Source organism: Zerene cesonia, chromosome Z (assembly GCF_012273895.1).
Source record: "Zerene cesonia ecotype Mississippi chromosome Z, Zerene_cesonia_1.1, whole genome shotgun sequence".
Classification (NCBI taxonomy): Eukaryota; Metazoa; Arthropoda; class Insecta; order Lepidoptera; family Pieridae; genus Zerene; species Zerene cesonia.
In genome coordinates, this window is record NC_052122.1 from 7,915,327 (window position 1) to 7,928,526 (window position 13,200).

The following is a 13,200-nucleotide window of genomic DNA, read 5'->3' on the forward strand; positions in this document are numbered from 1 at the left end:
TAAACTGCAATTGCAAAATTCTCGAAAACTACTGTTTCCGTCATCTCCTCTTCACAGGGGGAGCAGGGTTTCCACCATTACATCATGGACATATTCGACATACTATACAGCACAGTTTTACCCGATTTGTGGAGAAGTTGAATTTCAATTAAAAATTGACGGCATAGCTATGAAATGTTGTACCTATAATGTTGTTAAGTATAAATATGGCGAAAGTTATGTAAATATGTACACCAATTTAGCATTTATTAGCAAATTGTAGGTAACCTAATAATTCATAGAATGTACTGAATGTAAAGATGAAGAAAGATGTGAAGAATGTACAGATTAAGAACTAGTCACTGCGTAACTACTTAATCTGTGGTACTGATTAGTGAAAACAGTCCATGGTAGATTGAGTTCATAGTATAGTGTTGCCTCCTTAATCGTTTTCGGGGCAGAACCCTTTTCTGATGATTCAAAGCATTTTTATACTCCTTAGTCCCAAAAAAAATATGTGTCCACATCTTTATGTATAGAGTTTTATGTACTGAATATTCTGATTAGCCACTGCAGTTATATTACAGAATAATAATCACACCAGAAAAATATCACGAATACTCGTGACTACATTATTTGTGATCATACGCTTTAATTTATAGTAGACTTTTCTAGCCCATTTTGCTTAATTGCTCTCTTTAAAATAACAAGGTGGCAACACTGACGAAGCACTCAGTAGTCAGTTTAGACTTCACCATAGAGCAGTGTTCGGAACCGTACGATAATTATCGTACACATACGATAATTTTGTGCCTACGTACGATGTACGATAGCATACTATTATCGTACGCAGATTGTACGATAATTTCTATCATGATGCAAAATTTGAGAATTTATACTATTTCACTCATGCGCTGATAGTCTAAATCGAATTAGCATGATTTATTTTGTCCAATTAAGTCTTGGGAAAATACCGGCAAATACAAGTTCTCTATTCCTATTGGTTCTTACGATTACCTATGCTAAGTTTCACCACTGCCGATACTGTAACTTTATCCAGCGCCTGCTGTATACGCTTTCTTATTGATTAGCATAGCATCTACCAATGCGAACAAAAGAATATAAGTTCGATATTTCGATTATGTATCCAACTTGCATAAGAACAGTGAAATTTTGTCTGAGTGAATTTTACCCTTGGCGCATTTATTGAAGTTAAAGTGGAAAGGGAATCAAAAAGTTCGGTCTGTGCCACGTGTAAAACATTTGGATTTCAGTGTTCTGTTGATTTGAAAGCGGTGGTTTAAAAAAGATAAACTATAGAGTACTTGCATGCATATCAATATTACAATTTATATGATTTATTTATCTGTAATAGACATTATCCCAAAAAGTACGATAATTTCGATCCATGTACGATAATTTTACGCCCCGGCGTACGATAGTCGGTCCACTTCAGGTTGCTAACACTGCCATAGAGTAGTATATTGAATCGTATAAAGTATAAACCATAGACTATACATTTATATACTGGTAAAAAGTATAAATTATAATACCTAACTTCACAGTTCAGACTTGAGAGTTAAGGCCCAGCAATAGACTGTGCCCGTATTATCATTTATCATACTAATCTTTGGGACTCTGCTTAAAATTCACTGTTCACTTTTTGTAAATATATCCTAAAGAGTTTAACAATTAACAGCGCTGTGGAGCGTATTTACCAAGCAAATTACCTAATCTTGGAGGGTGTGGATTGCGGGCGTCAAATATGCATTTTTGATTAAGAAGTTATTACTTTTCAAAGTAATGATAATTTAAAAAATAGTTAAAGAATTTAACTATGTACATATAAATTAAAAAAGAAAGAAAGAAGCAAAGATGTTGTCTAATAAGCGCTTAATAGCTGTGTGTGGAATAGTATTTTGTTTCAATATTGTTCTACTTGTTTTATTTGTACAATATAATATAGGTGAAAGATGCTATATTTCAATCGAAGAACAGCAAAAGGCGTTAGTTGAAATTCCTGATGGATATCTGAGTGTTGGAATCGATGCTTCGGAGATTCAGAACTTTGACAAAATTGATTTCACCAATAAAAGATTCCTTAATCTCGCTGCAGCACTTTCACCGGCTAGACTGCGTCTCGGAGGTACTATGTCGGAACGTTTAATTTTTAGTGCTGAAGATATTACACCTGTATCATGTGAACATTGCCTGCACTCCCCAGCCACTAAATCGGTATGTTCAAGTCTGAAAAAGTTATGCAGACACAAATTTCTACCATTCTTTATAATGACAGGACAAAAATGGACAGAGATAAATAATTTTTGTAAATCTAGTGGTCTTAAATTACTATTCGCCTTCAATGTATTACTCCGTGATGAACATGAATGGAGTCAACAAAATGCTATAGAAATCCTTAAATACTCTGCCCAGAGAAAATTTGATATAGACTGGCAGCTTGGTAATGAACCAAACTCATTTCGACATGTATTCAATAAAAGTTTAAGTCCACAGACATTAGCACATGATTTTATGAAACTTAGGAAGCTTCTCAATCATTCTGGATATAATAACTCACTTCTTGTAGGCCCTGACACTACCCGCCCTCAACAGCGACAACCAAACTGCCTAAAATATATGGTAGATTTTTTAAGTAACGGATCTCAGTATATAAATGTCAGATCTTGGCACCAGTACTATTTAAACAGTAGAACAGCAAAATTGGAAGACTTCTGGAATCCTGATACATTTGATATGTTAAATGAGCAAATACAAACTATGAAGGATCACACTAAAAAGTATGAGCATATTCCAATGTGGCTCACTGAAACAAGCAGTTCCTATGGAGGTGGGGCTCCTGGCCTCTCGAATACATTTGCTGGTACTCCGTTGTGGTTGGACAAGCTTGGTATATCTGCTAAGAATAATATAACAACAGTTGTGAGACAAAGCTTCTACGGTGGTAACTACAGCCTCGTAGATGAAAATTTTGATCCATTACCAGATTGGTGGGTAAGTGTACTATACAAGAAGCTTGTTGGAAACAAAGTATTACATGTTTCATGTCAGTGTTCACGCTATCAGAGAGTGTATGCTCATTGCGCTAATAGAAAATATACAAATGATTCATCAGCTGTCACTGTATATGCAATTAACCTTCAAATGGAAAAGATTAAATTCTTACTCAATGGTACAGCCTTACATGGGGATGACTTAGTTATAGATGAATATATTCTTAGTGCCCCTTCTAATAATAGGAGAAGTAAAACATTACTTTTAAATGGATGGCCATTATACTATGAGTCTTCTGTGCCTGACTTTCAGCCACATCAACACCTCTATGGTAATCATATATCAATGCCACCATACTCAGTTGGATTTTGGGTCATAAAAAATACTTCCATTAAAGTATGCCAGTGATATAGTTCTCCCAGTGCCATTTATTAAATTATATCTTTGCATTCCAGATACACAGTATCTAAATCACAAATCATTTACAGTGAATCTTGTTTTATTTAGTAATAACATTCAGTTTATTAAATTTGGAATATTCTGTTTATGAATGTTAAGGATTTTGATTTCAATAAATCAGTTTAAAATGTTGCATTTCTAAGTGTATCCTGTTTGCTTAATATTTGTACTGATTTGATGATTTTACATACCTAAGTGATACAGAATTTGTTTGAAAATTGATATTTCTTTACAATTTCACGAGTGATCTCTAAAGTGCTATTTGCACAACATTGTTTTTTTACGTGTTTATATTTACTGCTTGTTTTTTTTAGAAATTAGTACAAACTGTACTAATTTCTTACCCTTATAATATTATCATTCTTTTCGTACCTTGTACTTTGTTTAAAAGTCTTATCTCTGTATATTTATTGTACTGCTGGCTGCTATTGTAAACTAATAAAAATGGTTGTATGCACAACAGGCAAATTGTGTTAGATTAAAAAATTATTATTTAGTTGAGAACTTAATTGTAATTGAAAACTTGGTAAGACATACATAAACATTTCATTATAATGACTTATTATAGAAATTTAATTCAAATGACAAAAATTTTAAATCACCATAGTATGTAATATTTATTATTGATATATTAACATGTAAGTGCAATTTCAAAATTCGTGTTATTGTCTTGTTATCTTGAAATGAACAACCTGTGTAATCTGGCTAAGCCATTGTTAATTTAACACTTGTCAATCAAAGCTTTGTTATTCAGCATTACAGTGCCATAGCCTCCAATACTTTTAAAATGTATTATATTTCATACTCATTAATCGTAGCAATTCTTCACAAATAGCCTTGTCCATTATTCAAGGAGAGTTCTCATTATTTAACATTGAACTGCATTTAGACCTTTTGATAAGGAGTAAAATAATTGTGCTCTATATTAGATGCATAGCATAATCAAATGATACTCTGAAATATTATTATCATGTACAAAAACATCAATATGTTTACCAGGAATATTAATTATTGTATTAAGATGTTAGATAGTATTTTCATTGCTTTATGTAAACCTGATATTAAGCAAACATCACTGCCTAGGGCATGAGCACAGGTCTGTCTCTGCATATGTGTTGTCAACGTGTTTGGATAATGGGGACTGGGTTAGGATTGATGATGGTAATAAAACACTCATAGGTGTATTCCCCCGGCCCCAATTTGTGCAGAATGATGCTTGACTTCCAAATTGAAAAATTAATTCCAATCTTTCAACACATAAAAAAGGGGTTATTAAGTATAATTCTGGTCGCCTTGTAGATACTAGCTAATTCTTATTTAATTTTAGAATTTGTTACATCACCCTTGAAACTTTTTGTCACATGGAAATCTCGCTGTTGAATTTTTTTTACTTGCATTTATAGAATAGAATAATTTTATCTAATATTTTATTGTGGTATATTTATTTTGTGTGATATTATTCGACACTTCATGATGTAATTTAAAGTTGCTCGTCGTATCGCATTCGAATAAATAATAAAAATAAAAAAATTTAATATAATTTTTAGGCAAGTTTCGTAATTTTAATAAGTTTGTTATATTACATTACAATATATGATGAAATGTTAGATAACTTTAGAATTATAGCATACCAATTTAATACTAATGTTTTGATAATTACCAACATAATGAATTCTTGCGTTTGATTTTGCGCGAGTCTTAAAGAATTAATTAGTAATGATTTGATAATTAAAAACTTACGGAAGAAAAGGTACGTCGGTATAAATAATTTAACAAGGGGCTTTTAGAATCAATTAAAATGTTTTCAATATTCTATATTTTCAATATGCTATAAATCTGAAGTATATAATTGGTGTATGATTAAGAATATTTTATTTACATACTTATAATTACGCGTCTTTAAAGTCAACAAAAATCTATTACTATTTTTTTTATTAGATTTTTGTAGGTACTTTATAATACGTATTTGAATAAGTTTGCTACTTACTGATTTAATGGAAGTATATTTTTTTTTTGAAAATTTTTCCTAAGAAACTTTTTTATATACGGACAAGCGGAACGATTTTCTAGAAAATATATTAAGTACTGTGCTCTAAAAACTATTATGAATTAGTTCCGAATTTATATATGCTAGTAATTTTTTACATTGCATTTACAATATATTTATACATAAACAAAGCATCAGTAATATTATCTAAGCTATAAAATGATGAGTCTATTTTATATATTGTTATGGTGCCTATTTTAAGACTGATTAGAATAATTTACTTTTCCCTAAGTGCCGAATTGCTATTTGTTGTAAGCTATGTTGGATTAAATAATGCTTGATATATAATAAATATACATATTTGTTAACATATACCTAGGTACCTATGCTATAATCGTCATTCATTCCTCCTGTTTGCATATACATAAAAAATTACTACTTACTGTTTATTGCATCAAAACTAATCTTTTCATGGTTTATTAACAAATAATAAATTGAAAAATACCTCTAAAAACTTAATGTTAGTTAAATTCAGATGTGAGATGTCTCCATTTTTTTATCCCTTCCTTAATTTATTTTAATCACATCTCACACTAAAAAAAAAAAACAATGTGAATCTTTTGGGCTGGGGAAGTTCGGTATTTATCAAGAAGTAAATTGATTATTCCAATTTTGGGTGTGAGTTCTCATCTTTTAGTATTGGTAATAAGGAATACATTTTCGGTGATTTAATTTGATTATTGATTGATTTGTTTCATCAAAATCAAATATTTTGTGATAAAACTGTTTCGTTTCCGTTTTTATCTTTAAGTGTGGTTGTCTTTAAGGGTTGTAAGTGTATACTTAATCTTATTATTGTATAGCTGTGAAAGTATCGAGATCTATGCCTATCATACAAAATGCAAAGTCAATATACCTATGTGAAATTAGTTTTTAGATATATTTAAGATTTTTTTATATATTACTTTAAACTATATATTTTATAACGAATAATTGTGTGATCACAATATTTAATTTGGCCATTTATAGAATATCGATGCGAGGAGATAAGTACTTATAGGTGGACAAATACGTAACGTAGCGTATTCTACGTTACGTTACGTATGTACGTTGTTAAATTTCTAGTAAATATATCTATAATTTTAAGTGAGCTATTTTATAAACTACAAATTTCAATCAGGAAGGAATTTCAATGTCATTTGTTCGTACGTGGGTAAATATAAAGATTAAAATTAAGTGCCTTGTTTAAATACGGCTTTGCGCTGAACTATTCTACATTTAGGTAAAACGAAACTCGTTCAATTAATATTTTATAGATTATTAGGAAAAGCTTAATTATTATATACTAAACGTACAATAGATTTTTATATGTAATTATTATGCTTAAGTATTTTTGTAATATTTATCTTATTACTAGCTACTGTATTCATATTTCAATCGAACGTTGCTTTTGCTTAATAAATGTTACAGAATTCATTTTAATTCGTCTTTTCAAAAACACCTTATAACCTACTTATCCTATCTATTCCATACTAGAGAATAAAATGCTTATATCATGGTTGGAAGATACGAAATAGGTAGCTACATATATGTTTCGATAGTTAAATCATGCAATCGCACGGTACAATAAACTAGTATACAAGTATCGTATGGTGAATAGACATCAATAACGATTTAAAGTATCCACACCACATGTTTAGATCACTTCAAAGGATCGGTCAATATCACGTCTAATCGGTATTTCAAAAAGTTTCCTGCACTGTATTGAGAACGTATCATGTACACTATTTTGAACTGCGTACTACTTACTAGAAGATAAATATTCTTGTGAAATAAAGGATAAGTTGGTGTGTTAGCAATCAAAATGCGTTTGCTAACTATTTCCGTTTTGGCTTCAGTACTAATACTTATATCTGGAAATAATGAACGTAGCGGTAAGTAACTAGGCAGACATATAATTTCTTTTAACGTGATACCAAGTGAAAATATATGAAGAATATAATTATCTATGACCTATGCGCTACATATATATTGTGTGACTTAGATGACCTAATAAACTGATGTGACTTCTGCCACAAATCTTATTACAACTGTTCCTATTGAGTGGTTTCTTGAATTTGCATATTAATTTTCGACTTCATCCGTCTTCTTTTTGAGGATTTATATACGAAATTGAATTGCGAACCATATTCATTAGTTCGATGCAGTAATTAAAGAAACTTAATTCAAGGCCGTTGGCTGAAGTTTTTTTTATATTGTATTATAATTAAGAAGAAAGAATTACCAACGTATTAGTATGTACATAGGTATGAAGTTTTTAACGTTTTCTTTTCATGAAGTAATGAATAATGATATGCATATATTTCGTTAATTTCAGATGATTATAAATGTATTCTTCCCGAACTCACATTAGACGATTTGAATTTTGATATGAAACAATTTTTAGAAAATTTTGCCAAAGTAAAGGAGGTAAGGTTTATTAATACGTGATAGGTTATAGGTTTATTATATAGGATATAGGTTTAATAGTTATCACAAAATAGACAGAGGATCAAGATCATTATTGAAATAAAAATCGGTCAACTGTGAGTTGGACTCGCGACTCTTTGAGGGTTCCGTACAAATAAGCTAAAGAGCAACTAAAAAAAATTGCTCGCCAACCGTTGGTAAACCGCGATTTTGTATTGTTTGCTGATACAGCGGCATCAGAAATATATCCTAAAAATAATAAGGCATGAAGTTTTCTGTCGTCCATCCTAGAAGCCCAGTATCAAATATAATATGATACAAATCGCACCTTTTCACTATGTAACAAAAAAAATGCTTACTAGTATGAAAAAAGTATGAATCAAAATAAATGAACGGAGATCTTTATTTACTAAAAGAATTTAAAATTACAACCTCGCAGAAGATGCAAACTAGACTGTTGCCTGTATCTTGGATATCACAAACGCTGTACAGTTTCCTGTGTATGTGTGTGTTTGCGCGTGTGTGTGTGGGTGTGTACATGAGGTATAGTTGCGAAGTTTCTTCATTATAAAGATGAGTTTTCTTATTTGATAATGATATCTTAGTTATATGCTGTTTATAGTTTGAGTTGATGTTTAAAGTCACTCCGCAATACTAAAGTATCCCACTATAAATAGTGGGAGACACCTTAATATAATTACAATTGCATGTTGAATGGATGACTTTGTATCTGGTGCAAGAATGAAGTTTGGAGTACGTGGATTTTCAAAAAGTATTTTTTTTTATTTGTAAAATGGCCCTTGTTCATTTGACAGCATACTGCTATCATGCTACTTTATTATTTCACAGTGTGTTTAATTATTAAATAATAATGTTACTTTATTCGTGTCCAGATCAAATTTCCGATATCATTTGGTCCTCTACCTGAGAAATATATTTGCAAGCTAAAATGTGTTGACGGATATTGGGTAGGTCCACTATGTTCAAGCTCACAAGGTAAGCCCACTAGATGAGTACTTAGTAGCTAAATAAAAATTCTTCCCAGGTAAATTCTATACCTACATAAAAAATATTTTGAAAAAAAAAAATGTCCGTCTATAGCGAGTACGCTATCGCGACCGTATCACACGCTGAAATTACAGAATGGATTCAAATAAAACTTGGCTTTGTGTTTTGAGTGCATACTTTGGAAAAGGGTATAAAATGGTCGCGTGGTTCCCGGGTAAAATCCAGGCTATATATATATCGAATGGCAATTGAGCATTTTGTTTGTTAATTTTGAGCTTTAAATCGGAAAATACGGTGGGAAATGTAGGACACGTTGAGGTTCAGTCATGCGTATAGGTACACTCATTTCTTTATTATAAAGGTAGACATAGAAATAGGTATAATATGTTAAATTATTTTTCCCAAGCTTTGTTAAACAATTTAGAGCAGTTTATTATAATTCTAAAGATAAAAGATTCTGTTGCTTAAATTATGCCTGTATGTAATACAATAACACAGCGCCTAAACTTCAATGACCCTTCAATGACTTGTATAACTCTATTTTTTAATGACAACATCATCTTTTTTCAGACGGTCGATTCAAATCGCTTTTAAAAGAATGTGTATACAACAACACGTATCCCCTACTAACTGTATCTTTTAAAAATTCTTCTATAGAGGTAAGTGAAACTCGATGTATGTATATTATAAAAAATAATAATAATGAATGTAAAGCAATTTATATATTGATTTGTATTCGAATAATGGTTACGGTTCGTGCATACGACACAAGATTTATAAAAAAAATATTCGGACTGAACAAAATACGCTTCGAGTTGAGAACTCGTCTTGAGAATGTCAAAAAGGCCTATAGGATTAATTTATTAGTAGGTATTAACTACCAGAACATTGACTCATGTCTTTGTGCAGATTTGACACCCGCTTCCCAGGTTTCATCGAAGTCGGCAAAATAGGCGGGAATTAACTTAGCTGAATAGTTCGTTAGCTGGTTAGTCTGTAATCGCTCGACACGACAGCTATGCGCAAGCATGACACGGAAGTAATTTTACGATAAAACTTAAAACTTACAGTTTTGGTGAAAACTTTTTTAATTACGTAACGGAGTGATGGGACATTTTGATATACATATTATTTTAATAATGTTTTGAACAATCTAACCAATTTTCAGATGGTTGGGAATTTTGGTCTAAAAAGACCGAACTGTTAGCATCTATTCGCAAGACTTCTTAAGCTTATATCAATCCCATCTATTGCAGAACTATTCTACTAGCGTTCTTGCCATTTGTCTAAGCCTGCTGGTCAGGTAGATTCCGCTTATCCATACAAATAAACTTAGTATTAAGTTTTAATATTCTAGACATAGTGTTGTCATCCTGGTTGGATTAAAAGAAGGTCAATAAATAAAAAATTTACTTAGTAATTTAGGTACATAAATTCGGATATTTTATGAATATTGACACAATCCTTTAACAATTCTTAGGTCTTCTTTATCAATACAATTTTATAAACTCTTTCTCTTACATCGGGCACGAACGTTTATAATATAAGTATATTTATTTAATGACCTGAAAAAACTGTTATTAATTTTAGAATGACACAAACTTTCCTCATAATACTACTGTGACGGCTCGTTGTAAATACTTTGGAATGTACAAGCTGAAAGGAGAAGGCGAGATACGTTGTGAAAACGGTGAATGGGTACCGAAATTTCCAGAGTGTGTCCCAACTACTGTTATCACAAATTTTACAGGTATGTTGGGACCAGTAACTGGTATTGTTAAAAATTAAGTTTATTTCTACAAAAAACATTATTAAACAAATTGTCTATGAATTTAAAAGTTATAATGAGTCATGACACCTACGCTTTTCCTCTTTCTTTTTTTTTATTAATTGAATAAACTCTTGTTTGCTTATACTAGTATAGTATTATGTGATCTGTGCTTATGCTTGTAAAAAGGGGTTGCCGGGGTTTTCTTTTTATGTGCAGGTGATGCCCCACCGACAGTAATATACGAAGTCGTCAGTGGTTCTGCGATAGTACAACCGAACGGCGAATTGTTTGTTTATCCCGAAAGCACGATTTGGCTTGACTGTTTGTCCCTCCGAAGTGCTGGGACGCCAGAGTGGACGTGGACGCACAGTATGGCAAATTATAAAACAGGTAAGTTTTTTTCGAAGAATCAACCTGTTCACTCAGAACTTGTTATTTGTTTTTTAAGATGTAAACTTTTCTCTTTCATAATTTTACAACAACTATCGTTAAACTTGTTTAGCCATTCATAGTTCGTGGTGATCTCAAATAATGCATTACTGTTATTATAGGATGGCTTAATGAACACGATAATACGTTTCGAGTCACATTACCGAAGCTGAATGCCCGTTTCGCGGAGACTTTTTCTTGCTCTACTCCAGTAGGAACTACCAATAAGATATCTATCAGAGTTGTTAGTAAGTCTTTTTATATTTGTTAAAGAAATATGTATATTATATGAGTATATAAAATGATAAAAGGTGTGTACCGTTTTTAGCGAGCCTTATTCTGTAGTCTCTTATAGCACCTTAAAAAAAAGATTATAAAATATAACTACATTTGTGAAAAATATTACATTCTAAAAGTTAATAAAGATCATTTTAGCTTGATATTATAGTTAATTAAGTTTATTATATAGTTAATTAACAGAAAAGTATAAGCATTCATGTTCTGTTTTAGATATAGAATGTAATCCTTTAGCCGTGCCATTACCTCCTGTTCGGCAATATACGACGGGGAATAAGTTAGGTAACACAGCTCACTTCAGCTGCGAACCAGGTTTTCACTTGAGCGGTTCACCGACCCTCCATTGTATGGGTGATGGTAATGAATATTTGTATTCATATTTATATAACATTGTTCTCAAATATTTTTCATTCATTTGATAATTATTCTCGGTCACTGTGTCAGTGAAGTTTTAGTTTAGTAAATCTTTTGCGAGTTAAGTACCTAAACATGTTTTCGTTTTAATACTATTAACGATTGTGTTACGTTTTCATGGCTATACCATTAAACCGATATTGAAGAAATTAGGCGTGGTATAGAGAAAATGCGTATGGGGAATTACCCCCATACAATATATGTTATGTACGTTACAAAGTACATTATAAATGTAAAGTGTCGCTGGCAAAACTGTATGATTTTGCCGGTTTCAAACAGCATCGTCAGTTTACAAACGAGGCGCTGCATCCTGTTGTTAAAGTCGGTAATTACCTACTTAGTCCCTCGCACTGCAGTGTTAAAAATAAAATGAACGTAATGGTTAACCATGTAATAAGGCAATTTAAAGAATCCAACTGCGACATCTACAATTACGAGTCTATACTTTGTGGCTACTGCTCACATATATTAAACTAATTTACCTTATGTTATATGTACGACTATCTTATTGATTCTTCAAAGTTCGTACGACGGTAACCATTATATTATGTATTGTCGCTATAAGTAGTTTCAAAAAAATTCTTATCAGGAATTTCATAGAAAATTTAATATACGTGAAGTCTTTCACTGGACTTTTATTTTATTTTATGTAATGATACTGGAAAAAATAGATACCATTCAAGTATGCATAATACAAAAATTTCAGGTCGCTGGTCGTCATTACCGCCGACGTGTGAAGAGACTTTCTGTCCATTCTTCACATCTCTCAATCCGCATTTGAGCATAATTGAACATAATTCATCCTTTGGTGGAAGAGCAGTATTCACATGTTCTTGGGGTTATCGTCTGGTTGGAGCCCCTGGTTTAGAATGTGAACATGATGGTCAATGGTCTGGGGAAATGCCGCAATGTATACGTAAGTTATCACATAATATTCCACTTTATTAAATTAATATGCCAATAATTGTTATACTCTAACTTGAACTAAGAGCGTGTTTTGTACTTAGTTGTAATGAAGGTTTTAACTGTAACAAATATTATTTCAGCAATTTATTGTCCAGACCCTATAGTACCTGAACACGGACAATTGTTAACAAAAACAAAACCGAAAGATGGGAAATATCCAGTTGGCGATCTCCTGATCTACACTTGTGACACGGGATATGAAGTGTTAGGAGAAGCTTCGATAGTATGCACAGAGAATGGATTTTGGTCTCATCCACCTCCATTTTGCTTACCCCCCGCAGAAATTAAACATCCAGATACTATATATATAGAAAATACAACATTAGTTCATGTAGATGCGGGATATTAAAAATATTGTTTCAATTAAACATAAATTCATCTTCAAATTTGTTTTTTTTTTCGATTATCA

The 13,200-nt window shown here is 31.7% G+C and overlaps 2 protein-coding genes across 2 annotated transcripts; both read left to right on the plus strand.

Moving 5' to 3' along the window:
* The first annotated feature begins 1,574 nt into the window (after positions 1–1,574).
* LOC119835673 (heparanase-like) lies at positions 1,575–6,844 on the plus strand. Its single transcript, XM_038360641.1, has one exon. It carries the CDS (start codon positions 1,855–1,857, stop codon positions 3,397–3,399), a length of 1,545 nt encoding a protein of 514 aa, XP_038216569.1. The 5' UTR covers positions 1,575–1,854; the 3' UTR covers positions 3,400–6,844.
* A 238-nt stretch (positions 6,845–7,082) lies between these two features.
* On the plus strand, positions 7,083–13,145 carry LOC119835637 (locomotion-related protein Hikaru genki). The gene is made up of 10 exons (XM_038360586.1): positions 7,083–7,371; positions 7,815–7,906; positions 8,800–8,902; positions 9,485–9,573; positions 10,505–10,664; positions 10,902–11,075; positions 11,237–11,362; positions 11,625–11,768; positions 12,532–12,741; positions 12,872–13,145. Exons 1-10 carry the CDS (start codon positions 7,302–7,304, stop codon positions 13,138–13,140), a joined length of 1,437 nt encoding a protein of 478 aa, XP_038216514.1. The 5' UTR covers positions 7,083–7,301; the 3' UTR covers positions 13,141–13,145.
* Positions 13,146–13,200: the final 55 nt, after the last annotated feature.

Excerpts from the sequence above, each read along its gene's own strand:
- LOC119835673 (XM_038360641.1), top strand. The coding sequence starts at position 1,855 with ATGTTGTCTAATAAGCGCTTAATAGCTGTGTGTGGAATAGTATTTTGT.
- LOC119835637 (XM_038360586.1), top strand. The coding sequence starts at position 7,302 with ATGCGTTTGCTAACTATTTCCGTTTTGGCTTCAGTACTAATACTTATA. Across the intron at positions 7,907-8,799 it reads ATTTTGCCAAAGTAAAGGAG|ATCAAATTTCCGATATCATT; the intron begins GTAAGGTTTATT and ends ATTCGTGTCCAG. Across the intron at positions 9,574-10,504 it reads TTAAAAATTCTTCTATAGAG|AATGACACAAACTTTCCTCA; the intron begins GTAAGTGAAACT and ends TATTAATTTTAG.